Source organism: Leishmania martiniquensis, chromosome 7 (genome assembly GCF_017916325.1).
Source record: "Leishmania martiniquensis isolate LSCM1 chromosome 7, whole genome shotgun sequence".
Lineage (NCBI taxonomy): Eukaryota > Euglenozoa > Kinetoplastea > Trypanosomatida > Trypanosomatidae > Leishmania > Leishmania martiniquensis.
Genome location: NC_090142.1, coordinates 256,593 through 282,500, shown reverse-complemented (window position 1 = coordinate 282,500; position 25,908 = coordinate 256,593). Strand labels below are relative to the sequence as shown.

The 25,908-nt window shown below is 62.3% G+C and overlaps 8 protein-coding genes across 8 annotated transcripts; all 8 read right to left on the bottom strand.

Moving 5' to 3' along the window:
- Positions 1–1,478: 1,478 nt before the first annotated feature.
- Positions 1,479–3,065, bottom strand: LSCM1_07322 (uncharacterized protein; the record flags this gene model as incomplete). Its single annotated transcript, XM_067324697.1, has 1 exon — positions 1,479–3,065. The coding sequence occupies one exon, from the start codon at positions 3,063–3,065 to the stop codon at positions 1,479–1,481; it is 1,587 nt and encodes a 528-aa protein (XP_067181054.1).
- Positions 3,066–4,444: 1,379 nt separating this feature from the next.
- LSCM1_07321 (uncharacterized protein) lies at positions 4,445–5,206 on the bottom strand (the record flags this gene model as incomplete). The annotated part of the gene is made up of 1 exon (XM_067324696.1): positions 4,445–5,206. The coding sequence occupies one exon, from the start codon at positions 5,204–5,206 to the stop codon at positions 4,445–4,447; it is 762 nt and encodes a 253-aa protein (XP_067181053.1).
- Positions 5,207–6,240: 1,034 nt separating this feature from the next.
- Positions 6,241–6,837, bottom strand: LSCM1_07320 (uncharacterized protein; the record flags this gene model as incomplete). Its single annotated transcript, XM_067324695.1, has 1 exon — positions 6,241–6,837. One exon carries the CDS (start codon positions 6,835–6,837, stop codon positions 6,241–6,243), a length of 597 nt encoding a protein of 198 aa, XP_067181052.1.
- Positions 6,838–8,280: 1,443 nt separating this feature from the next.
- LSCM1_07319 (uncharacterized protein) lies at positions 8,281–10,005 on the bottom strand (the record flags this gene model as incomplete). Its single annotated transcript, XM_067324694.1, has 1 exon — positions 8,281–10,005. One exon carries the CDS (start codon positions 10,003–10,005, stop codon positions 8,281–8,283), a length of 1,725 nt encoding a protein of 574 aa, XP_067181051.1.
- Positions 10,006–11,588: 1,583 nt separating this feature from the next.
- On the bottom strand, positions 11,589–15,923 carry LSCM1_07318 (uncharacterized protein; the record flags this gene model as incomplete). Its single annotated transcript, XM_067324693.1, has 1 exon — positions 11,589–15,923. One exon carries the CDS (start codon positions 15,921–15,923, stop codon positions 11,589–11,591), a length of 4,335 nt encoding a protein of 1,444 aa, XP_067181050.1.
- A 773-nt stretch (positions 15,924–16,696) lies between these two features.
- On the bottom strand, positions 16,697–20,716 carry LSCM1_07317 (uncharacterized protein; the record flags this gene model as incomplete). Its single annotated transcript, XM_067324692.1, has 1 exon — positions 16,697–20,716. The coding sequence occupies one exon, from the start codon at positions 20,714–20,716 to the stop codon at positions 16,697–16,699; it is 4,020 nt and encodes a 1,339-aa protein (XP_067181049.1).
- Positions 20,717–21,838: 1,122 nt separating this feature from the next.
- Positions 21,839–23,215, bottom strand: LSCM1_07316 (uncharacterized protein; the record flags this gene model as incomplete). Its single annotated transcript, XM_067324691.1, has 1 exon — positions 21,839–23,215. One exon carries the CDS (start codon positions 23,213–23,215, stop codon positions 21,839–21,841), a length of 1,377 nt encoding a protein of 458 aa, XP_067181048.1.
- A 1,782-nt stretch (positions 23,216–24,997) lies between these two features.
- On the bottom strand, positions 24,998–25,675 carry LSCM1_07315 (uncharacterized protein; the record flags this gene model as incomplete). Its single annotated transcript, XM_067324690.1, has 1 exon — positions 24,998–25,675. The coding sequence occupies one exon, from the start codon at positions 25,673–25,675 to the stop codon at positions 24,998–25,000; it is 678 nt and encodes a 225-aa protein (XP_067181047.1).
- Positions 25,676–25,908: the final 233 nt, after the last annotated feature.

Here is a 25,908-nt window from a genome sequence, read left to right as displayed (position 1 = left end):
CAGCTTGGTAATATCAGCGAGCGTCTGAGGTGCGCTGAAGAGACAGTGTGGGGGTACCCTCTTCCCTCAAAAAAAGAGGGAGGAGGGGGGATATCGAGTCGTCTGGCCCGACGACGTCAGGCAGGTACGGATATGCTTTCTCGCGGGTGCGCCCGGTGTGCAGCTCGATTCTCCCTGTCTAGTGTTTCCGCCTAGCCGAGTACGCCCAAGAGCCGATGTGCGTGCCTCAGTGCTTGATGAACCTCTTTCCTCCACTTCGACCTTCAGCCCGCAAATTAATCAAAGAGGGGCCGCGATCCCTCTCTAAACCGCACCTGTCCCTCTCACGCCCAATATCAGAGCCTTTCCAGCTGTAGCCTGCCACCTCACCCCACCCCACTCTCGCTCTTTCGCTTCCGCCCGACCGCGATGGTGCAGCTGCGTCCGGCGGGCTGCAGTGAAAGAGAAGCGCGAGTGTAGGTGTGCAGATGGATATTCGTCTCTGCACGGATAGAGAGAGAGAAAGGAGAGCGTGAAGAAGCGACACCAAGAAAGACGAAGAGGGAAGCGCTAACGACGAGGAGGGCGAAGGGGGAGGAGAGGGCAGCAAGAGGAACGTGACGCCACCCAAGCACTCATCGAGGCGATTCGACCTGTCTCCGTTACCGCTTCGGTTCGACGTTGAAGGCCACTTAAGCTGGCCTTTCCGTTTATTTTTTGAACACGCGTACACACACACGTGCGCTTCCCTTACTGAGACGCGCACGAAGATTAAGAGAGAGAGGAGGGGAGAAGAAACTGTCGGACAACACCGGCGAACAGACAGGCAAGCCCCGCACACACCGACACAGCCGCGCACACGCTGAATGCGAAAGCGATGGGGTAATGGGGTAGTCTGGGGACGGGGCAGCAGGAAGAGGAGAGAGAGATCAGAAGGCTCGCGATGAATGGTGCACAGGTGTGGAAATGTTCTTTGATGATGCTGTGTGTGTGTGTGTGGTGTACGTAAGAGAAAAGGTAAACCGCATGGGGGCGAGAGGAGAGAAGATACGAGGAGGTATGCCGCACGGAGCCTAAAAGACGCGGGTGGACATGAGGCATCGATGGCGAAAATGTGTGTGTGTGTGTGCTCCTGAGGCCGGGGGGAGGGCTGAGAGAAGAGGGAGTGGAAAAGAGTCCCCCATGGGCCAATGACACTGGCCATCGAGCGCGCACACAAGCACAAGCGCCAGCGATACCTCCCCACCCACCCCGCATCCCCGAGTGCGTTGCTCTCGCCAAAATCCAGAGTGTTCCCTTTTTTCTTTTTTGGCGCACCCCGAATGCCGCTCTTTCGGTAAAACCCGTTGACCTCTCGGCCACCTCATCCGCCCCACGGTCGCCCTTCCACCCCTGCGCGCACGCGGGGCACAGCCTACCGGCACGAGAAGCGGCAGCGACTCGGTCACCTGCGCGCACGCACAAACGCATACACTTTCGCATGCACGACTCTTTCGGGCTTACTTCACGAGACAGTGGCAGGGAAAGGAACTGGCGACCGCGCGAACCTCGCGCATCACCTCCGCCCGGAACCTGGACAGTTGCGCGATGACGCGATGGAGTCGCCTGTTCTCCGCCTCAACGCGATTCACCTCCATTAGCAGAGCCTGAGTGCTCTGCAGGTGCAACTCAGGCAGCACCACTGGGCTGGGCATGAGCGGCACGTCAGTGCACACTTTCTCAGAAGCAGCCACGCCGCTGAAGGCCTGCGTCGGAATGTCCTCCGCCGCACCTGCGGCCGATCTCGTCGCATCCGCTTCCACCGCACCGGCGATCACATCCGCCTGCACGCCCTCTTCCCTCCGTTCCATCGAGGCACCTGCAGACGCAACGAGCTGCTGCACCTTTAAGCACTGTATCTCTGCTTCCAGCACACGGCGCTGCGACTCCCCCTCTTCCAGAGCCGTGCGCGCCTTGACCTTCCACCCGTCCATCTTCTCCCTGAAGGCCTTCATCTCGGCAGCCACATGCTCGCGCTCCCGCTCCGAGGCCTGAAGCGCCCCCTGCAGGTGGCTGACCTCCGAGCGCAGAGCCTCGGTCACCGCCGCGTCGTCACCCTCAGATGCATGGCCAGCGCTTTTAGCAGTCTCCAGTGCCGCCAGCTGCGCCTCAAGCTCCTCGATGCGCGCCTTGTCCGCCAGCATGGCTTCTCTGACTCGCCCCTTCCATGAGGCAAGCTTCGCGGGCACGGCTTCGTGAAGCACGTCAGGTGGAATGTCCGGGACACTTGCTTGCGGCTCCGACGCAGGGAGGGCGTTGTCAGAGAGTGCGGAGAATGTACCCTCTCCCCACGTGACCTCCGAAGTTACTGCAGCCATGGCGGGCGGAGGCTGGGTCTGCTGTGAAGAGTGGCGCAGCGCTTCCAGCTGAGCATGTGCCTCATGAAGCTGCTCCCTAACGTTGGAGAGCTCTCGCTGAAGATCCGATACCTCCGCCTCACGCGGCCGGTGCTCGGTACTGGCGTGGAGCTCCTCAGGACCGGGGGAAGGGGCTTCGGCAACTCCGACAGGCACGCTGGACGGGGCGAAAGCCGGCGACGACTCCTGTGAGGTGGACGCTGCCGCTGCTAATTGAGCTTCGAGGCCGCGGATACGCTCCTGGTCCGCTGTCATGGCGGTCATGACCTTCTTCTTCCACCCATCTACCTTCGACTGCAGTTGGTCATACGCGAGCTGCCGCTCGCGCAGCTGCTCTTCCAGCTGCGCAACGCGCGAGCTGTGCTGCGCCCGCTCTCCCTCCAGTGTCTGCTGCAGCTGAAGCAGCTCCGAAGAAGAAGCACCGGTGGCGGTGGTAGAGCCAGCTCCGGCAGAACAGTGGGCCACCTTTGCCATACCTGCGTTGTACGGTGGGGCATTCGAGAAGGCATGGGGGGAGTGTGAGAGGCTCGCCTCCGCGGATACGCCGGTGACACTTTCGATGAAGGACTCCATGGCTGATATGCGCGTGTTTTTCTCGCGAATTTGCCGAGACTGCTTCTTGGCGATTTCAATAAGTTCCTCGCGCGCCATACCGCTGAGGTCCACGACGTGCGTTCGCGGCGATGACATCTTCGGTCACCTTCATACCACCACAGCACCGCCTTCCCTTCACTCGCTTTGTTTCCGCTCACCCTTCTTCTCCAACGCCCTGCAAAGTGCCACTGGCACGTATACGTGCCGCTTTGGAGTGAGGAGAAAGGAAGGAGGGGAGGAGAGAGGTGGGGGGGGGGCACTCGCGCGACGCTGCTGCCACTCTGCAGCCTCCCTTTGAAGGACCAAGGCACAACTTCAATGAAAGATGCAAGCACACACACACACCAGGCGTTGACAGGGCCTAAAATGCCTACAAGAGCCGGCGAAGAGAGGAAGAGAGCGGAGGAGCGGGAGGCAGATGGAGAAAAGCAGAGGTTTGGTGGAAGCACAACGGCGAGACGGTGAAAGATTCTGCGTGAGAGAGTGAGGTGCACAGACGATGCCGATGGCACTGGAAGAAGCGGCGTGCTCGGCGGCGAGGTGAGTTCGAGTGCGAGAGAGCGGAAGGGGGGCAGCGAGTGAAAGGGCGTTATGCGTCTAAGCGAGTGAATGACAGACATACGCGACAAGGATTGATGATGCGACAACGATGTCTCGAGTGTGGCCTTTCTCGGCCCCACTTGCGTCTCGCGCAAGGACGGCTGTCAGGTTTCCACTGTTGCCATGACGTAAAAGGAAGAAAACGTTCCGTTATTTTTTATTATATTTTTTTTGGAAGCGGAGACGTGGAGGAGAGATGGGCAGTGATGGTGAGGCCGGAAAAAAGGGGGTGGGGAAGGGGGTGAAGCAGAGATGCGGTAGAGGGATAGCGGCAGGGGACAGATCGTGCCCTACAGCGTGCAGCGCATGCAGAGGTGCGCGTTTTGGCGGTCTGGAGAACAGCCTTTCCTGTCATCTCTGTGTCTGTCTGTGTGTGTGTGAGTGTATGGGTGTGCGTGTGCGAGTGCGTGGGGATGTCTGCGTCACATGGGGCACCCACTTGGGATACAATCGGGCGCTTTCGAATCCGCTTCTTTTCCTTCACAGAATGGGCGTGGACAGCCGCCCGCGCCAATTGTGCGTCACGGAGTGCGGCTGCGCTCTTTCAGGGGTGTGTGTGTGCAAATTTTAGAGCGGTGATAAGGACGAAGAGGGAGAGGGAGCCACCTGCGCCGCCGATGAGGATAAAAAAAAAGCGGGGGGGCGATAGAAAATGATGAGGGTCGCACATGTCAGCGCTCCTAAGCACATCGCAACCCTCCAGCTACCGCTCCCTGGCACGGCATCACTCCCACCACGCTAAGCCACACACACACGCACACACATGCATGGCTACACAAACAACTTTACACACGCGGGACTGGCAGAGCTGCTTCTTTCTCTGTTAATGTGACTTAATCAGCGAGGAGCACAGACACACGCGCGCGCGCAAAGGACTACGCAATAGCTGATACTGTGCCCACCACCGTCACATAAATCGCACAGTCCAGCGGCGCCACAGAGGCCGACTCGTCAGTCGTCTTGCTGTTCGCTTCGCGCACTCGCTTACCTGCGTGTGCATGAGCTGCACCGTTGGCAGATGCACCCGTGCCAGCGGTCTTGCCGCAGGGAACGACGGTGAAGCTCAGCCGCACACGCTCCATTTGTGTGCGCAAGTCAATCCTGGCGAAGGCGGAGGGGAATACGGGTGCAATGACGCCTCGGCGAGCATTGCGAGCCTGTGCGTTGATAACACGCTTGTCATACGGGGCGGGCAGCAGCGTCGAAGCACCGCGATGTGTGGCGATAACTGAGGAGGAGGATGCTGTTACTGAGGAGACCGGAGCAACGGTACCGTCGAACCGTAGCGGAATCACAGCGACAACGTACGACCGCGGCGCGCGGTTCATCTCCCCACGCACATGCGCATGCACAACGATATCGACCGCCAGCGCACCTCCAGAAGCTGGAGCCGAAGGCGAGCTCTTCGTGCGCGGTTGCACCTGGCCAGGCTTGCCAGCGCTATTCCTCTTGTCAGCAGATGTCTTCACCGGCCCGAGCCGCGCGTGAATACCACTAATCTGCAAAGTGGACCTACCAATCGGGTAGGGAACCGTCAGCGTCTGAGCTGCAGCGGCAGCCTCACTGCTTAACTGCGCGTTCGCCTCACACACGCCCCGCAGCGACGGGATCTGGAAGCCCAGCGCGATTGGTCTCATGTGCTACGGAAAGAGATGGAGAGAGAGAGAGCTAAATCAAGAGGGGGGCCGCGACCGCAGGTCGATCGGTGTTGGCTGGGGAGTGAAGAATGCAGAAGGACAGCCTTGCGGTACGTGTTCCACTCACGCAGGCGAATGGCACCGTCAAGCACTAAAGATATACGCGACCTTTGGGTAGGGGGAGGGGGGTTCAAAGACAAGGATTCTTAGAGGAAGAGAGAGGGGCGAGGGCGCACGCACACGGGCAGACACGCACAGATAGAATGAACGCTACGAATGGCGGCAGGCACTGCACACACACACACACACACAGCAGCCGTGCGGATCGGCGCGTAGAGATGTGCGGCACGTACGCAGATGTGGGAAAGTAGGTGGTAGAAGGGAGGTGGCTCACTTCGGCTGCCCCCCCTCTCAGCTTCCTCTTTCACCTCCGTTGACGGAGGTGGGAGGCCCTATCGCCTCACGGATGCCTCACCATGTGTACGTGCCACTGCATCTGTTCCGCGTGTATTGGCATTACCACACACCCTCGCCCAATTACCCATACCCCGCACACATATTCCTCCGCGCCTCTCTCTCCCTCTCTCGGCATGCCGGGAGGCAAGCAGCAGCACGCTCCGCTTGAAGGGGGTGCGCTTCGTGATAGAAGTCAATTCAACGCGCTTTCGAGGGGACCATCGATTGCACTCGCATTCATTAAACGTTCGAAACTTTGCACGCAGACGCACATCTGCACACACATGCACGTAGCTGTGTCAGTGTGTGTATGTGTGTGTGTCAGCCGCCATGTCCAAGGGGTCCTTCTCCTTCCCCCCACCCCCGCCGATTTCCTCTTTGCGTTTTCACCTAAGAGCGAAGATAAGGGAGGGGGTAAGGAATCGGGCAGAGAGGCTCGAGCACACTCCGCCGCCGCTGCCTTCTCTTCCCCTCGCCATCGCGCACGCACGCATATACACAGGAAGGCGCCATTCGCCGTCTCGGCCCCGCACAGTGATTCACTTTTTTTCGCTCTCTCTCTGTGCTCTCTGTTTTGGCTACGCTTCATCAAATCCATTCTCGTTCTCCTCATCGCTTGCCGCCATGGCGCTCATGGCCACACCGTCATCCTCGTCCTCGTCCGCCGCACGCTCGTAGTATCCGGTCAGGTGCACCGTTGGGTACGCAGCAGAAGCCGCTGCTGCGCCACCTCCATGGGCGCCCGCTGCAGTCTTATCGCGCTTTTCATTACGCCCCATCTTCTTACCCCTCTGCGACGCCGGTGGGAGTGACGACGACTTGCCTGCAGCGGCCGAAGAGCCGGTCTGTGGCACGAGCACAAACGACACGGGCTCAGAGAAAAGAAGCTGTAAGGGGCAGTACGTGATTTTCTGTGCCGGGGACAAGGAGCAGACAGCGAAGCGAGTCGGCAAGCCGTGACCCTGCACGCACAGGGTAACAGGGCTGTACGCCTGGGCCGCGACCGACGGCGAAGAAGACGCATCGGTATCTGCCGGCGACCGGGGCGACTGCTGTGGCGGCACCACACTCGTGACAGCGCACTGCGTGATGACGAGAGACGTCCCCTTCGGGATGGCGAAGCTCACCGGGACACCATCCGGCTTTAGCTCCGCCCCAAAGAAGCAGTTTAGCATCTCCTCGTGAGCAAGCGCACGTGTCCGTCCGTCTGCCTGGCTCTGTCTCTCTGTTTGTATGCGTGTGTCCTACGGAAGGTTCTCTTTTCCGTACAGTTTTTTTTTGTTACGATTGCGGTTCGCAGAGGCGATGTGAAGGCGCAGCAGGAATGGCGAGGGAAGACCACACGAGCGAGACGGAGGCTCACGCACACACACACACACAGATATAGAGAGAGAGTGGCGCACAGCGCACGGTATAGGTACGATTCGATAGAAGCGGCTACTACCGAGGGAAGGGGGAGGGAGGGAAGGGGGGGTAGATTGGACCCTGCACACACAGGCGCCAACACGGCACGGTACACACGCCCATGTGGCCAGAGAGAGGGTACAAGCGCCCGTTCGCGGCACCTATCGGTTCGGGAGGCACGAAGTCGTCACAGCTGGCCGTGATGGACCCGCACCTGTTCGCCCTGCGCGCTTCTCTTCTACTTTTTTTTTCACAGCTTTGCAATTCCGTTCTGATGCGGCACGTCCCTCCCCTCCTTTGGCTCTCCTCGCTCTCGTCCCGCTCTCTCTCTACTCGAGTTCTCTGGGGCAGCATGCAATCAGCGCGGGAAGAGAGCGAGCAGTGGGAAAGGGGCGAAGCACAGACGCACGCTGAAACGGAGTGAACGGTTTATAGGAGAATATGCAGAAGCACTTGTACAACAACAGCACCAGTGGAGAGACCTGAGAGCGCGCACTCGCACATACACAAACACTACACGCCGCCAGAGTCAGCACGAGCACCACCGCAGTCGGTGGCACGTCCCAAAGCATTGCCGTCAGGAGGATCCACAGGCCCCCTCTGTGTGTGGGCGCGCAGGCCCGCCGCCGTGCGCAGTTACCGCCCTCCACGCCTCCCCTCTCCTCGCAACACACCTACATGCGCATCGCTGCCGCCAGCCGCTACGAGAAAGGAAGGGTGGAGGGGGTATGCGGCCGCAGATTTTTGTTGTTGCGCATCTATACGCCCAAGCCCCCCTTACCACAGCCTCATCACAAGCGCCACTCCCACGTCAGAGGGAAAAGAGCGGGAAGGGGAGGGGGAGGACACCTCCGTGGAACAGAGCCAGAGGAGGGCAGAGCGCAATAGCAACGAGGTGCGCATCCGCGCACATTCGTACACGAGACCGAACGATCGAGACACACGCACACGTAGAGAGAAAGAGGGGGGGCGGGCAACTTTCAACAGACAGCAGAGAAACTGCGTGTGTGAGTGTTCGGGGAAGAGCGAAGGGGGCACGATCGGCGGTGCTGCCCCCCCTCCCACCCCACCCCGTCTCTTCCCCCTCCTCGCCCTGCAGCCATTTTTCCTTTACACCCCCACGCCCTCCTCCCCCCTCCCTCTTCCAGCACCGATGCCGCACGCTCACGCTGCAGCGACCAAAGAAAAAATGGGAGGAAGGGGGGAAGGCGCCCTCACATCTGGCCCTGGTAGTTGGGACCGCCGCCGCCCTCGGGCACCGTCCAGTCGATGTTCTGCGTCGGGTCTTTGATGTCGCAGGCCTTGCAGTGGAGACAGTTCTGCGCGTTGATGATGAGCTTGCCGTCAGCAAACTCGTAGACGCCGGCCGGGCAGAAGCGCGACTCCGGCCCGGCGTACCTCTTGAGGTTCACCTCCTCCGCCACTCGGGGGTCCTTCAGGCGCAGATGGCACGGCTGGTCAGCGTTGTGGGCCGTCCCACTACGGCTATGGTTCGTGAGCAGGTCAAAGGTAAGCTTGCCGTCCGGCTTCGGGTACTCGATCTCCACGCAGTCTTTTGCCGGCTTCAGCGACAAGTTGTCCGGTGTGGTGTGCCTCAGCGTCCACGGCTCGCGGCCCCTCGACAGGAAAGAGGTGATGCTGGTGTAGATCATGCCCCACGTAAAGCTCTTGTGGAAGCTCTGCCGCACGTTGCGCACCGTGTATAGCTCATTGTACAGCCAGCTGTTCCGGAAGTGGTCGGCGTAGCTCTTGCACTCCACACCGCTGGCCGCTTCCTCTTTGCCGCCCTTGAAGGCGTCCTCGTAGATGGCCTCGGCGGCGAGCATCCCCGACTTCATTGCCGTGTGCGTGCCTTTGATCTTGGGGAGGTTCAAGAAGCCGGCGCAGTCGCCTACCAGCACACCGCCAGGGAAGTGTAGCTTCGGCAGCGCGCTGAAGCCGCCCTCGACCAACGAGCGGGCACCGTAGAGGATTGGTCGGCCGCCCTGCAGCTGCGCGCGGATGAGGGCATGCGTCTTCCACTTCTGCATCTCCATGTACGGGCGGCAGTATGGATTCGAGTAGTCGAGGCCCACCACGTAGCCGCACGAGATAAGGCCGTCGCCGTAGTGGTAGAGGAAGGCGCCGCCGTAGGTGTTGTGGTGCCCCTTATCCGTCGTCGGCCACCCAACCGTGTGCATGACAGTGCCTGGGCGGTGCTGCTCCTTGGGCACCTCCCACACCTCCTTGATGCCGAGCCCGAACGTCTGCGGGTTGTCGGCAGCACGCAGCCCAAAGCGCTTCTCGAGCTTCTTGGTGCAGGAGCCGCGGCAACCCTCGGCGAAGACCGTCTGCTTTGCGCGGAAAGTCATGCCGGGCTCGTACTGCGCCGTTCGTCTTCCGTTTCGGTCCACGCCCATGTCATTCAGCTGCACCCCAGTCACGGCGCCGGTGGCATCATCAACGACGACGTCCGCCGCCGCAAAGCCAGGGTAGATCTCGACCCCGAGGGCCTCGGCTTGCTCGCCAAGCCACTTGCACACGCCACCGAGAGAGGTGATGTAGTTGCCACCGTTGTGTAGCGTCGAGGGTAGCCACGGCACCTTAAGACTGCGCGAGGGCCCAGTGAGCACATAAAAGGCGTCCGTCGTCACGGGTGTCATGCTGGAAAGAATGCTGCCCGCCTGCGCGCGCCATCCGGGCAGCAGCTCATCCAGCCCGTGCGGCTCCACGCAGGCGCCGGAGAGCGTGTGGGCGCCGAGCTCGCTCCCTTTCTCGATGAGGCCGACGCGGAAAGAGTCCTTCTGGTCTCCGGCGAGCTGCTTCAGTCGTATGGCAGCCGAGAGCCCCGAGGGGCCGCCGCCGACAACGACGACATCGAATTCCTCGACGCCTCGAGGCACCTCTGATCTCGCCGCTGCGGCTGCGGCACAGAAGTGTCGCGAACTCCACCGGAGCATCACAGCCCAGCAAAGATGCTCTACGCCACCGTTGGTGCGGCCGCGCGCGAGTAAGCCTGGGCGTGTCTGTTAGTGTGTGTGTGTGTGTCTTTATGTCTACCGAAGGCGCGTGGAAAGGGGAAGAAGGCGGTGGCGCAGGTAGCGAGAGGGGATGGGGGGGAGCGGAGAAATGCGGCACAGACCGACGAACTCGTTTCGTACTGCGTCAATGACGAGCTGATGTGCGTCTGTGTGTGCGTATGCCACGGACGCGCTGGTGCGATGGGGGGAAGGGGGGAGAAGTGGGGAGCTGTGTGAGCCGTGAAGCGATAGGGGCGATGCAAGCATCCAGATGCACACAAACGCGCAGAAAGGAAAGCGCGCCAAGAGAAGGGCACCGGGGGGCGCGTATGTGAGAGGTCTGTGATCGCCAGAGGTTCGCGCACGCCACTGTTTTTTGTTGTTGTTGCGTCCCGCACCCTCTCTTTCCGTTTCGTTCAAGAGCGAAGGATAGAGGAAAGCGGGCGTAGGGGGCCGGCAAGTACGGAGACAACGGTGAGTTACGTGCGTCGCGGATCGCCGCAAACACCAAGAGCGGCACACGTGCGTCGATGAGAATGAACGCGGGCGGGCAGGAACGGCAGCCGCTCCAACCATACGGAAAAAAAAGATGAGAAAGGAATCGACGAGGCGCGTACTTCACAAAGGCTATTTCTTTGCTTAGCCACTGTGTGCGTTGTGTGAGCTTCGAGTTCGGCTGCAGGAGTACGCATACAACAAGAGGGGGAGGGGTGCGCGCGTGCGCAGAGAAGCACATCTGACGTAGAAACGCGGGCGGTGGGGGAAAGAAGAGGGGAGAAAACAGGCGTGCGCTCCTCCCGGTCTGCTCGCCTGTGCTCCGAGTCCATGAGCGGCGGATGGTGAAGGGGGCACGGCAGCAGCACAGCAGTGGCCGCAGAGAAGTACTAGCGGAAGGGACCTCCAGCGAAAAGGCTCATGCGTGTGAGCGGCGGAGTGCCTCGTGGATGTGAGAGGATGCGCTCACACGCGCACAGGTGGCTTGTCGCGCAGCGCGCCACCACGGCCTGGCAGGTCACCCCCTGCCTCCATCGGTGAATGCCACAGCTCGCGCGTCTCCGTGCGTGTGTGTGTGGGTGCGTGTGCAACTGTGGATAGCTTCGATCGGGCAGCAACAACAAAAGGCTCCTCCCGCAAGAAGAGCAGAAGACGCGCGCACGCACGAGAAGAGAAAGTGGAGAAACACACATCAACAGCAGCGAGCGGTTCGATGCGCGTACGTACGCACGGGGGGTGAAAGAAAGAAAAGGGGGGCGAGCGCGACGAATGCAACACACACACACACACACGGACAATACCACTGGGAGTGAGAAAGGGCGAGAGTTGCCCACTCGTGCCTTCGCTTCTCCGCTTCGCTTTGTGTATGTATGGGGGGGAGCGAGTGAGCGTGGGGGACTGGCGGAGGTGTGATGCAGCCACAGAGCACATCCTCCGACAGACTGCGGCTACCCCCCCCGTTACCCGCACGCTACGTCTGCCAGAGCTTCCCCCCTCCCCAACAGACACCGACGCATACACAGAGAGCATCATGCGACATGATGCCGAATGAGCAGCCCAACGACAACAGCGGAGATGGCGCCGTACAGCACCGCGTCCTCCAACGGCCCGTACCATGAGCGCATCGCCTTCACGACACGCACCGCATTCTTCATGAATTCGTCCCATACAAGGCGGAGCATGGTGATCAGCGAGCTCAGTGATCTCTGAAGAGCATGGTGGCTGTCCGGTTGCGCCGTCTGGGCACCCCCCGCACCAGCCGATAGCGGAACGTCAGCGTCTTGAGCCCCTGCCTCAGCCTCAGAGGACGCGGAGTCGGCAGAGGTCGGAGGAGAAGCCGAGGGGGACGTCAACGCCGCCAACTTTGACAGCACCTCAGCTACGCCAAAGTGCCGTATCGACCACTGCACGTTTAGCACCGCCAAGGCGAATCGCACCGCCATGGAGCCCCGCTCCTCCTGCTTCAGTGACGCCTTGTAATACTTCCACGCAAGGTACACATCGACGCCGCGCGCCATCGGGTCCTCGCTGGCGCGGTTCCACGCGTTGGTCGCAGCCTTGATAGCGAGGTGGAAAGCTGGCGACGCCCGCAGGTATTCGGGCGGGTTCGAGTGCACCTTCCACTCCGCCCCTATAGGGCTGCTGGTGTAGTGCTGCAGCACGCCCGGTCGCTCCGACATTTCCTGTGTGGACATGCCTCCCACCACCCGTGTTGCGCGAGGGGCCATGTGAAGGCCCAGCTGGTACATAAAGCCCACGTTGAAGAGCGCCTGCGCGTTGTAATGGTGATCGCCAGCGATACGGTAGTATGCCAGTGCACGCTCCATGTCCACCCCGTACAGGGGAGACTCGCCATAGTAGTAGAAGTTGCCGAGTCTCAGATACGCAGCCCCGAGTGTGGCGTGCGAGTGCGTGTGATGCAGCACGGTGCGCTGTAGCAGATGATATAGCAGCTCACTGGTGGCGGCCTCGCCGGAGAGGTACTCCGACGTCTCCCCTGGCGCGGAGGTCGAAGGCCACAAGAGAGGGACCGCCCCGTTCTCACCAACGCGCCTGCCGCCTCGCAGGGTCGCGTCCGCCACCTCGAGGTATTCATCAACGTACTGGGCGGCTAGCCATGGGGCGGCCGCGTCGCCCGTCTCAGCTAAGCTGAGCAGTTCAACGAAGGAGGCCAGCGATACCGTGGTTGGGCCCTCCCCCTCGTCCGACAGCACCAGCGCCTCCTCCACGGCGTGCAGGCGGTCTATGAGGCCGGTCACGAGCAGCTGGTACTCCGCCTCCGAGCGCGGCCGCACGAGCTCGTCAAGATGGCTTGCGTCACCGCCACCGTCGGCGCCGGGGCCATCACCCTCGTCCGGGCTGCCGTCGCGCGAGGACAAGTGTCTGGCCCCCGCCCTCTCCAAGAGTCGCGCGTCGCCCTCTACACCGGCACCCGTCCTTCCCTCTGCCTGGCCATGGCGCTGCGATTGTGGCCCCATGCCCGCATCGCTTGCGCCGACGTCGGTGCCACCTCCTGAGCGGAGGTTGCCTGAGGCGCGGTGCTGCCAAGTCCCAAAGGACGCGGTGCGCTGGTACAGCGCCAGCGCCCGCTCGCACTCTGCCACCCCTATGCCGCTACCGTCATTGGCGGCCTCGCTCAACATGTTCGCCAGCTGCCACTGCGCCAGTACGCTGCCCTGCTTCGCTGCCTTTTCGAAGAGACGGCGCGCCTGCTTCTTATCCAGCGCCACCCCACGACCGTGCAGGAAAAGGACGCCGAGGTTGTACAGCCCCTCAGCGCAGTGGCTTCGGTAGAAGTACTGCGACGCCGTCACGAAGTCTGGCGGGCCGTTCGACGTCGACTCCGCAGCCTCGTCGCTGATTCCCGGCGCGCCTGTTGTGTTGTTGTTGCCAGTGACGCCTTGGCGCTTGTCTTGATAAAGGTATCCGATCGCGTGGAGAAAGCCTATTCCATTCAGGGACAGCGGATCATTCTGTAGAGCGCCTAGGCGGAAGTGGTGAAGGGCCCGCTGCAGGTCGGGCAGCAGTGGTGGGCTGATAGACGGGTCACCAGCCATGTACAGCTGACCCAACGCGCCATGCGCTCGTGCGCTGCCCTTCTCCGCGGCCGTCTCGAAGTACGCAGCAGCGCGGCGCCCATTGCGCATCACCTGATAATCACCTTTGAGGAGGAGGTACCCGAGAGTGAGCAGCGCGTTCACGTTGCCAATGTCCGCCTGATACTTGAGGCCCATCATATCCAGCCGGCGCTCTTGGCGCATGTCAGACGCGGCGGCGTCGTCGCGGTACGCGAAAAAGGAGGTCGACCCGCTACGGCCGCCCTTACCGCTCCCAATCGTCTTAGCGCCAGCGGTCATCGCAGTCACGCCATCGACAGAGGCAGCAGCAGTGCCGTCGTACGTCATAGCCACCGCGTCGGCTGCCTCCCGGTAGTGCGCCAGTGCGCTCTCACAGCTCTCCACGACGCCTAGACCGAGCTTGTATCGGTACCCGAGCGCCATGTGCGCCTCCGGTACAGCCTCCATGGCGGCGAAGGAGTAGTACATGAGCGCGTCACGCTCGCTGTGAGGGACGCCGACGCCGTAGGCGTGCAGCACCCCAAGAAGCCAATTCAACCGCGCATGTCCGTACGGCGCCATGTCACGGGCGCGCTGCACAAAGAGTGTGATGTTCTCCTCCACGTAGAGCGCCTCCAGCGCGTGGTAATAGAGGTAGGATAGCGCGAGTCGAGATGGGGGTGAGGATCGAGAGCGCAGTCGGTGCTGTTCGTTGGGATGATACCGCGCAGTGTCGCGGCCACTGGGCGCGGTGATCGTGGCAGAGGCCGGTGAAGACGATTCGAGCCTCTCCCCTTGCTCCCCCACCCTGTCATCCTCGTCTTCGTCCAGATCAAAAGCCGCCACCTTGGCAGCGATCTCCGCCTCGCCCGTGAAAGCAACATCAGCAGCAGCAGTGCCATCCGGCCTCTCGTAGGACTGGGCAGCCGCCTCCGCCGGCGCCACCGCCTCTTCCTTCTGCCTGGGAGGGTAAACATCTGCGGAAGGAGCGGCGTGGCCTTCTCTCGAGCGCGCGTAAGCGGCCGCTTCGTCGTCCGTCCTCGTCGGCATGGGTACGCGAACACTGAAATTGAGGTCATCACGCCCGCGCTCCTCTGCGCGTGCCTCCTCGGAGGCAGCATACGCTGCTTTCACGGCGCTGGGCCCATCGTCCTCCTCCAGCCGCCCTACAGCGTGCTCGATTCCGGGCACCTCCGCAGGCATCGCATCCGCGGAAGGCGCTGCAGATGCCTCGAGCCTCTCTGCCGCCAACTCCGCTTCAGGCAACGGTGTCTCTGCAGGACACACCTCGTGCGACGAGGAGCCCGCAATGCCGCTGAGGACCCGATCATCAGCCGTCGCGCCATCCACGTCGTGCGTTGCACGACCACCCCCAGCCTCTCCACTCCCTGACCACTGCCGGGGCGCGTTAACGTCCTCCAGTGGTGGCCACTTCGGCGCCTCCGCCTGTGGCCTCGGCAATGCGGGTGAGCTCCCTTTCCCCCACGCAGAGGTGGACGCGGCGGCCTCGTCGAAGGCGGGCAGCACTCGTGGATGCGATGGGGCCACAATGTCATTCGGTGACCGCGCAGCAGCAGCGTCTTGGCCGGCGTTGTAGTAGGAAGCAGCCGCGGGCTCTTTAGCCACAGCAGCCGCACATGTGTCACGTACATCTGTGCCGCTGGTGCCGTCGGCATGCACAGGTGACGGGGCGGTGGCCGTCAACTCGGTCATACGCCGCTGCTCATGTAGCCGGCCTCCTTCCTCGCCGCTGTACGGGGCACCGTGCGATACTGATCGCGCCGGCACATCCTCTTCCAGTGGCGGCTCAGTCCGGTCGTCTTCCACGACGACAGACTTCGCCGTCGAGGCCTCTGATGGAGGGGGAGAAGGGGGAGTAGAAGCCACTGCTGTATCGCTCTCTACAGCCTCCTTGATTGACACTGTGTCTGCGTACAGCTCACCCGTGTGCCCGGCACCTTGTTTGTGGTGCTCCTGGTGGCTGCGCAGGGCCTCTGGCGGCCTCGACGCTGTGTCGTCGCCGCCTTGCGGAAAACCACCGGTCAGCGTAAGAGCGGCCCCCACGGCTGACGCATGCGGCTCATTCACACGTGCAGCCGATGCATTCGCCATGGCATCACTCACCCCGCTGCCGCGGGTGTCCACCGACTGCCAGGACGCGTCATCCTCCACTTCCGCAAGAACGGCTCGTGCAGTGACGCTTGCAAGTATGGCGAGAGCCCCCACCGTGGCCGCAAAGCTCCAGGAAAGGCTACGCCGCACCTGGCCTCCGCGACGCCCCTGACGCAAGACGCAGTAGCGGTCCATCGCAGTACTACAAAGAAGCTCACGCACGAAGGGGTGCGCGGGAGACGACGACAGGAACCGCGAGCCCCCCTGTGGAGAGCCCAAAGTCCACAGGTGGTCGGGAGAGGGGGAGGGGGAGGGGGAACGGTGCGTTGTTGCTCTTTGTGTTTCGCACGTGGTTGCTGTGATGACGGTGTCATCCAGTGGGATCTGAGTGAGTGAGAGGGAGCGAAGTCAAGTGAACGAAAGACGGAGATGAGAAGGGCACACTAAATGCGGCGCTGCGCCCACGGAGGAAAGAGGGGGGGAGCGCATGCAGCACAGACAGACCGAGACAGACACAAGCATGCGCATGCGCGTGCACATCTCTTTCGATGCGAAACGTTCTCAATGCAGACCCTGCGAACGGATCACCCGCGGTGGGATCGTCCAACTCCGCCCAACCCCACCCGCGCAAAGTGCTCCGTGCATGCATTCTTCTCCCGGAGGCACACGTTTGCATCGGCATCGGCATGTGTGCGCGTGTACAGGTGGGTGGGTGGGCGAATACTCATCGTATATTACAACATTAGCAATCAATTCATTCACCTTAGCGCGCTTTCGTTTTAAAGGGCACGTGCCTAAGCGCGCGTGCACTGCTGCTGTATCGGGAGGGCAGCACCCTTCTGCATCATTGCAGACCCGCTCTCCTGCGCGCACGCGCCCCGCAGTTCAGCGAGGGAGAAGGCGCGAGTCGTTGGAAAAGAGGGAAGCAGCGGAGCGACTCAGCGGAGGAGAGCAGCGAGGAGAGCCTCCTACCGCCAGACGTCCACAAAGGCAGTATCGCCACGCAAGGCGGCACTGTAGGCAATGGAGACGCTGGTAGACCACTTGGTCGCCTCACACTCAAGCTCGCTCTCGGGAGTGGAGAGCATGGCTGCCACGACGCTTCGCCGCAGAGGCACACGGATGCGAATCCACCCCGCTGAGGCGGGGTCACTCGACGCCGAGCTCGCACCATGGTCACGCTGCGCCGCACCAGCGCCGTGCAGGAGCTCTCGCTCACAGCTCTCCACAACACCGTAGCATGATACGGGAAACCCATTTGGGAGGGAGGCCAGACTACGGACAACGCCCCGCCTCTTGCCGACACTAAACTGGCCGCGCGCCGCCGCGGAGGGAAGAGCGTGAAAAAGGACAGCGACGACCGCATGTTCAAGCGCCGCGGCCACCTCTGCCCGCGTTTGCCGGCGTTGCCGCTGAGCAGCAGCGGTGACGGGGGATGGCACCTGCGGGGCCGACGAGGAGGACGTCATCGGTTCCGCCAGGCACACGTCGCCCAGCTTCTCATCACGCTCGGCCAGCACAATCGAGTGCAGTGCCGACAGCGGCGCCTCAAGGAGAGTCGTCTCCGCCTCCTCCTCCTTCCCGCTCGCCGACTTCGTGCCCCCGGCGTAGTGGCGGAGCAGAGCTGCAAAGTACGTCTCCCACCGCAGCTGCCGTCCGCGGCTGCCCTTCGTTGCCTTGATGCGTGCGATGGACGAGTACGTCTCCTCGCGCTGCACGCGCACCGAGTGAACCTGACCGCACCACTTTTGCGCATCCGTCGTGGCGGGCGAGACATGGGGCTCACGGCCCGCGGATGCAGGCTGCTGGGCAGCGTCATCGTGAGTGTGCGGATACGGGAGGTGGCAGAGAAGGGTGGCCGACGGCGCGGAGCATCTCGAAGGCTCACCTTTTACCCTCTTCTTCGAGCGCGCTGTCGCTTCGCCGTGGTTCCCAGCAGCGGCCGTCGTTGCAGCAGCACAGCCACTGCTGCGGCGGACAAGGAATCGGCGCTGAACCACCTCAGCGTTGAGCCCGTTTCTCGGGTTGAGCAAAGCTGCTGTGTCCTGTGCCCATAGCGCCTCCTCCGCCCTGTGGAGGTGAATCACATGGCGCGGTCGAAGACGGCGCAGTGCCTCGACCGAGATACGGCGTCCCGTCTGCAGCACCCAGCCATGCGTGTTCACCACCACAGGGTGATCTTTGCCTACCGCTCGCGCCTGCGCACAAAGCGCCGCCAGTGCGTTCGCCGTGGTCAGCGGGCACTGCGCCGCGGCGCTGGCACCAACGAAGAAGGCCGAGACAACCTGCGCGCAGCTCGCGTCATGGGCGCGCAGCAGCGGACGCCGGACGATGCAAAGCGCCATCTGGCCCGGTACGCCGAACTCGGGCTGCCCAACATCGAGATCGAGCCAGTAGCAGAGCCCGTGCTGGCTGAGGAGGACGTTCACCAAGTACCGGCACAGCGTCGACTTGCCGATGTTCGCAGAGCCCAGCACCATGACAGAGCCGCAGCCCTGCGCCGCAATCGACGGCACAATGCTCGGCACAAGCGCGAGATCGACAGACGGCTCGCTGCGGTGAGCCACAAAGGAGGGTATGTCCATGTAAGCGCGCGACGGCGCGGCGGCGGTGCTCTGTGGCGTGGCCCCCACCTGGTCCGCCTTTGCCCCTCGGCCGCGCTTGCGGGTGAGGTAGAACCTCCGCGTCGGTCCCTCGTCGCCATGCCGGCGCATCGACGAGGGCGGCTGCACGATCAACAGGATCGGCGGCAGCTGACTGGAAAAGAGACCGCGCCAACTTTGCAGCGTCGCCTCCACCCAGTCCCAGTCAACGTCCCCAAAGACAGACTCGCAGTTCCACTGCAGCGCCTGCAGGAACTCCTCCTCGTCGTCAGTGTCTGGCCCCTCTGTAGCCGCAGTGGATGTCGCAGGAGCGCCACTCGCCATCACTGACTTCCTGCGCCCAGCTGCATCACACGTGCCGCGGTAGTGCAGTGGATTTAGTGGCTGGCCCAAAGCATCGTCACCCGTTGCCATGCCTGCCCCCGCGGCAGCGGCTCTTGAGGAGCTTCGCGGGGGCCACGCAGGCGCCGGCACGCGTGGCCACTGAGGCAGCTCCATGTCCTGCGCGTGCCGCGTCTTGAGTCGCTTCATGGGCATCAGCACCGCTCGGTGCTCTTCGTGCCACAGGGCCAGCTGCTTGCAGCCGAGGTAGAAGCCGCTGACAGTGACCTCGCCCAGACCAAAGCCGATGACGCCGCAGGGGCCCTTGATGGTGACGGAGTCGCGAAGTCCGAGGAGGGTGTGGTGGCAGCCATTGCGGTTCATGCGGTTCTCGTGGCACGCGAAAAAGAATGACTGGAAGAAGAGAAATCGCGAGCTCGTGGAATTGGCGCTGCTGCCGTACTCGGCGATGACTTCTGACGCCGCCGCCGCACCGCTCTTCCCCTGCGCGCGCAAGCGTGGCTCCTCCTCAGTACGCTGCGCTGCGCTGCGTTCACCATCCCCGACAACACGTGGGCTTTCATCCGGCGCAGATGCAGAGAGTCCCGACAAGCCGTCATCACTGTCGCCACCCTCCTCCTGCTCCTCCTCTTCGAAGTTCGCTCCTGCCCCACTGACAGAAGAGAGCGAAGCACTTTCTCCCGTATCCGATACGCTATCGTCCGCTTCCTCGTCCTCCGAAGAGTGCTCATCACCACTCTCCTCGTCCTTGCTACCCTCGCTCCTGTCGCGCTTCCGGTCCACGCGAAGTCGCGCCTCCTGCCGACTGAGATAAGCCGCATCGAAGCCAGACATGTGAAGCTCCACGCGGTGGTGCTCCCGCGCCTCCTGCTCCTGCTTTCTTAGCTGATGCTGCTGCCGGCGTGTCGGTGCCCCTGAGAACTGCAATGCCACACCGCGACGACGCCCGTCCAGTGCTCCGTGAGCCGTGGCCCGCATTACAGACAATGATGTAGTGCTGAGCTGGTCCTCCCCCTCGCTGGAATCGCCGCTTGACGGCGCCGGTGCACGTCGTTGTGGTCCACTGTCCCCGCCCTGGATGCAGCTAAACTTGATGACGTTGGCCTTGCCGAAGGGTGACGCGCCGTCCTCGTCAGCATCGACCTCCTCATCAGATACGATGTCTGCGTCAGTCCCATCCATACCCCTGTGCGCGCCCCGGTTTAAGCTCTGGCGATGACCTCGCACGAGATCATCGACAGTAGGGCCTGCGGTCGGCTTGCTGGGCGATACGGGCAACGGCAAGGGGACGGTGCCAGTGAAGAGCTGTCGACGCCACTGACGCGAGAAAATCACTGGCTTCTTCTGCCGAGGCAGCAGCAGCGGTGCCTCCTCCTCCTCGACCCGCACGCACTTGCTTCTGGACGCCTTGTGGGCCACCGCCGTAGCCGACATAGGCCCCTCGCCGATCTCCTCGGTGGAGGTGGGTAAGGCTTGTGGTGCTGTGAAGGCGAGCTGAGACACCGCTTCGATAGAGTCTGGGGGCGATCGAGGCGGTGCACGCGACGCCGCCGTGAAACTACTCGGCGCCGTCGCAGCCCCGCTGCAGCTTCGAACGCTGTCACAAGCCGAGGAGGAAGCCGGCGGCAGCGACACAGGTGCCCTGGCACCCTTGGCTTCCTCTGATGTTGGTGCGGCCGCGCAAGTAGAGGCTTCGGTGCTGCTCGCGTGTGTCGCCGTGGCAGACTGTCGCAGCTGCTGAATGCGCTGCCGTACGGCATCCGGCACCTTAAAAGGTTCCGCGGAGGATAGTAAAGCACCGCCGGTGCTGCCCTCCGCTGGTGCTGTTTCCCGGACTTCCTCCACACCCGACACCGTCACACGGCGGCCTCGTGCCTTGACAGCCGCCGATGCAGTTGTGGCTGCCAGCAACGCTGGCATGGTCGTTGCCGTTTCCTCCTCAGCCAAAGCTGCCAGCGGCATTGAGAGAGGCACACTGCCTACCCCGTCCGCCACCGACTGCGGACGGGCGTCGACGATCCTCTTACTCCATTTGGTGGGCATCAGATCCGCACCTGCAAAGGATACGGATGCGTGTGCGCACAAACGTCGCTCACCTCGCACCTCTGGTGCTTTCGCTATCGAATGCGTGGCGAGTGCTCACCGGTGCGACTTGTGTACGTATGGGCACGTCGGTGCGCTTTGATGTAGAGATGCGTGTGCCGATGCCCGGCACCGCACGCGCAGTGAAGCGGGGATGCACTCGGCTCGACGGGCGCGCAGAAGAGAAGCAGGGAGGGTATCAGCAGGGCATGGCAATGGAGAAGGCAACCACCATCACGAGCACACACACATACAGAGAGAGAGAGACACATACACGGGCATATCCGCATGCGAGTGCCCTCACGGAAAGAAGGGCGTCCCCGAGAGGAAGCACGAGGGAGGGCAATGCCGCGTCGTGCAACGGATGCACTGCTTGCTGTGTGTATGTGTATGTGTGTGAACCCTAGAACGTACCAAGATGAGTGCGACGACCGCGCAGCCTCCCGTTCTCCACATCATCGTCACCCTTTCGCTCGTCTGGAGACGCCGACGCCCGTCAGGGGAAGGGGGGCAGGACGTGAAGATAGCGAGAGAGAGAGAGAGCACGCGAAGGAGGGGGAGGGGGGAAGGAGGATGCGTGCAGAGGAAGCGCAGAGGCCCACGTACACGGCGCGCCCTCCTTGTTACCCTTCCCCCCCCGTCCAGCCCCGCCCCACCCCTCTAATAGAGTCGTTGCTGGGCTTTGTTGATTATCATTGAAAATGGTACGAGCGCAAGAGAGGAGGCGTCGGATCATGCGCGAATGGGCTGCTCTGTGGAAGGCCTCTTCGTGCCCTCCTTAGTCGATGGAGCGCATTAGCGTGCGTTACGTTGTCTTAGAGGCACACGGATCGGGAGCACAGGGGCGGCGGAGCGTTTTGAACGGAGAGGTGGAGGGTGGAGGGTTAGTCCCTGCCGTTTAAGAAGCTGTGCTCTTTCCGTCCCCCACCCTCCACCCCTCCTCGTCTCCCTCGGCAGCGTCCACATGCGAGCACTCTTGCAGCAGGTGCCTGATAGCGCTCCCCATCTTTCCGCCGGTACGTCTGTGCGTGTGCCGCCTGATCGATTCCTTCGTTAGGGCCTGCAGACGAGTCAGAGGCCCCTTCACGTGTCGGCGAAGCGCACAGACTTGGCGGAGGTCTTCGTCTGCGGGGCGGGGCGCAACACTGGTGGCTGCATCGACGCGCGGGTCAGCAGCTGCCGCTTCTGCTCTTCCAAAACGCGGTGAAAGGACTTCTGCCTCTGCTCCTCCTTACGCTCCCTGCGGAGCGTGCGAGTCTTCAGGCGCTCCTCGCGGCTCGCTTGCACCTTCTTCGCCATCAGCACACGCTCGCGTAGAGAAAGGCTCACCTTGGCTGCGGCCACCCTCGCAGCCTCCATCGCCCTGGCGTGCTCTGCCTCGAAGACGTCAGGCTTCGACCGCGTCGCAGCGGCTTCCTTCGGCGCAGCATTCTCGCCATCAGTGGCCTCCCCCTTCGCTGGTGCACACCTGGGCTGCCGCTGTGTCTCCTCGTCGCCCCCCTCGCCGTTGTCGCGGTCGCGCTTTCGAGACTTGCGGTTGGCCGTCTTTTCTCCCTCTCCCATCACGTGGGCCCCGGCGCTGATGGCGTCGTTGTCGCTGCTGGCGCCGGAGCCACGCGTTGCAGGTGCCTTCTTCGCGGCTAGCAGCGCATCATGGGCAGCGGGCGTTGGCGTCAGCAGTGCCTGCCGTGTGCGTACCGTCAAGTCACCGTTCTGCGTCACGCGAAAGCGCAGCGCCCTCTGCTGACGCATCTTCTCCATCATCTGCTCGTTCTCCGCCTCGAGCTCAGCCGGGATGGCGCCGTCGACGATGGGCAGGCGGCACTGCAGGATGCCGTTCTCGTACTCGTACGTGGCCGCTGCGGCGTCGCACCGCATTTCCTTTGGGTACGGCAGCACTAAGCGGTACTTCTTCGTGTGGCCACACGTGTCGACCACCAGCTGATGCGTGTTCGTCTCACTGATGTCGATCTTCTGATACGGGACGTGGTGCAGCACCACATCCACGCACAGCATCTTCTTCTTGAAGTGGACCTCCTCGTGATAGGAGGGAACTAACGCGGAGGAAGAGGGAGTGGCGCTGTGGCTACTGGCCCAGGCAGCGCCTGCGGTCTTCTTGGCGAGGGAGCGGGCCGCCTTCTTCGCCCCCGCACTCTTCTTCTTCCTTCCATCGAGAGCGCCCGCCTCGGACGCAGAGCGGGCAACATCGTCACTCATCAGCCGCTGGCGCAGCTCCTGGACTTCGTCTGGGAGGACGATTGCCCCTCGCCTTCGCTTTGGCGCAGACGCCGTGGCCGCCTCCGCCGCAGACGATACCGCCCCACCGCTCTTGGCAGCCGCGCGCTGCGTACGCTCACGCCGCTTCCGTTCGCGCTGCTGCGCCTCCTTTCGGGCGAGTCGAGACCGCTTTGCGATTTGGCGAAGCTCCGCCTCATCCTTGCGGACCTGCGACGGAGGCATGGCGCTGGGCAGTGAGTAGGGGGTGAGGGCGTCCCTCCGTGCAAGCACCGTGGCAGTGACTGCGGGGGAGGGGGGGCACAGCAACAGCTATGAGAGGCTCGACGGTGCAAACCTGCAAAGGGGGAGGCCGTCACGGGGCAGCACAGATAGCGGAGGGAGGGCAGTGGAACTACTCAACAGTGATGAATGAATAGCTGTGTGTGTGTGTGTGTGACAACGGCGAGGGGGAGAGGTTAGTGCAGTGGTGTGGCAGCCTCCAGGCGACGCCGCTCTGCAGGAGTTGGGCGCCACTGCTCACATCTCAGCGAGATCGCATCGGCATGGAGAGAAGAGGGCGCCTGGGCGGAGGGTAGGAAGGGGTGAAGCGTGCGCGCACCACACCAAATCAGCGCGCGTTCCCCATTCATGCGGACTGGCATTGATGCATATATTCACGCACAGGCAGCAGTGACGACCCCAGTACGGCCACTCTGGTTAGGGCACACACATCACGTAATGTGCCACTGATGGGACAACAGAGAAGAAGGGACGAGACAACGGGTCTACGAGGAGGGGTGGCGTATGGCGAGCAGCAAAGAGAGAAATGGCCCGATGAGGACACGAAATGTACATGTGACGCCACCGCCATCCCCCCTCCATCACCCCCGTTTCGAAGCGACTCGCCTTACAGCACCATCACCACTCCCCCCCTTCGCCACTACCACCCACAAGCACACACACACACGCATCATGGCGGGGGGGGCTGAAACACAGCTCTACGACTCGCCGCTACAGTTCCCCCCCCCCCCCCGACTGCTCCTGGCAGCACCACGGGCACACCAAATCGGTGTGTGTGTGTTTGAGGGGGAAAGGGGGCGACAGTGTGGGACAACGGGTGCATTAAAGAGAGTGCATGCGCGAAAACGCTCGCTAATCCAGGGGGAAGAGGCGGAGATGTGCGTTCCCAATGGACAAAAATAGCGCCGAAAAGAGTGGGAGGGATGAGGCGATGCGTGCACGCACAGACACGCGCACCCTTTCCTGCACCTTCGTCGTCATCATCTCCACTTCAGCCCGAGGCTCTGTGGCTCTCGCCTTATCTCGCCCTCTCTCTCTGCCAGTCCAGACGAAAAATTGACAACAAGGGAAGGGAAAGGGAGCCACCGATGGGGTGCTGAAAAAAAAAACGCCGAAGAGGGCGGTGGAACCAATCGAGGCGAAGAGCGATGACGGACCGAAATCTCGTGGGAAGGCGAGAGGCGAGAAGCGAGAGATGGGGCGTGGGGGGGAGGAGGGGAGAGAGGAATGGAAGAGGGGTGCAACGGCTCTCATTACGAAATAGCCTCTCGCCAATGTACACACACGTCAGGCACACACGCACAGGTCGCCGTCGTCTCACTTGGAGCTTTCTAAGCATCATCTCCGCAACCACTACTCTTCTTCCGTCGCCCGATGCAGCCCCCTCCGAGTAGCTCTGCCCCCCCACACACACACACTCTCCCTGTTCAACGGTGCCCTCTCTCACCCACTTTGCACAGTTACACCGGCACGCACCACACATGTGTACGCGGGGAGATGTGCGCCGTCCAAGCACTGCCCCCCCTTGCCCCTCTACAACGACGCGTAAACAGACACATACAGCACAACAGCGCAACACGCACCATTAGATCCCCTTCCTCAACACACGCACACACTGTTTACGTTGCCTCGACTGCCTGTGAATGCGTGCATGCAAGTATGCATACCTCTGCGTGCGTGCGTGTGTGTGTGTGTCTTGGGGAAGGGGGACCGGGAGAGCTTCCACTAGCAGCAGCTCGACTCCGACGCACGAGCGGCGCCTCCACCATTGCCAGCGCTCAAGTCAACTGGACCCCCAGTCTGGCCGCTGTTTGCGGTCGAAGTGGGGATGGCAGCCGCGTGCAGTTGAACGCCGCTCTCGGGATCAACCGGGCTCATCACACCGCTCTTCACCTTCTCGTGAATGCGGCGCGCCGTCGACAAAAAGACCTCCTCCACATTCCTGCCGTTGAGAGAGCTACACTCGACGAACAGCAGATTGTGCTCCGCTGCGAACTGGGCCGCCTCCTCGTACGAAACCTCCCGTTCCTCCTTCAGGTCGGACTTGTTGCCAACGAGGATGAAGACCGTCTCGGGGCCCGTGTTCGCCCGGGCATCGGTCAGCCAAGTCCCGATGTGAGCGTAGGTGGATCGCCGGCTGATGTCGTACACAAGGAGCGCGCCGGCTGCGCCGCGGTAGTAGCCGCGTGTGACGGAGCGGAAGCGCTCCTGCCCTGCTGTGTCCCACATCTGCAGCTTCACAAGCTCGCCATTGATGTCGACGACGGTTGTGCCGAAGTCGACGCCAATGGTGTGCGGCAGGTCTTTGCGGTACCGCTGCTCCGTGAAGAGGTGCATGAGGCAGCTCTTTCCGACGCTCATGTCGCCAATGATGATGTACTTGAATATGTACTTGTGGCTCATGTTCCCTCACTCTCTCTCTATCGCGCTCTTTCCCCTCTCTCTCGCTCTCTCGCTTCCTCTCTCCCCCTGCGTGTTCGCTGTTGCGCGTGTGCTGCTGCGACGACGAGAGTAGTATAGGCTGAGCCTCCAAGGCAGCGGAGGAGAAAGGGGGGTGATGGGGAATCAGAGGCAAAGGCAAAAAGAGTTGCCGCTGCCCCTTTGCTGCAACGTGTCTGCTTCGATTTCGCCTCCCG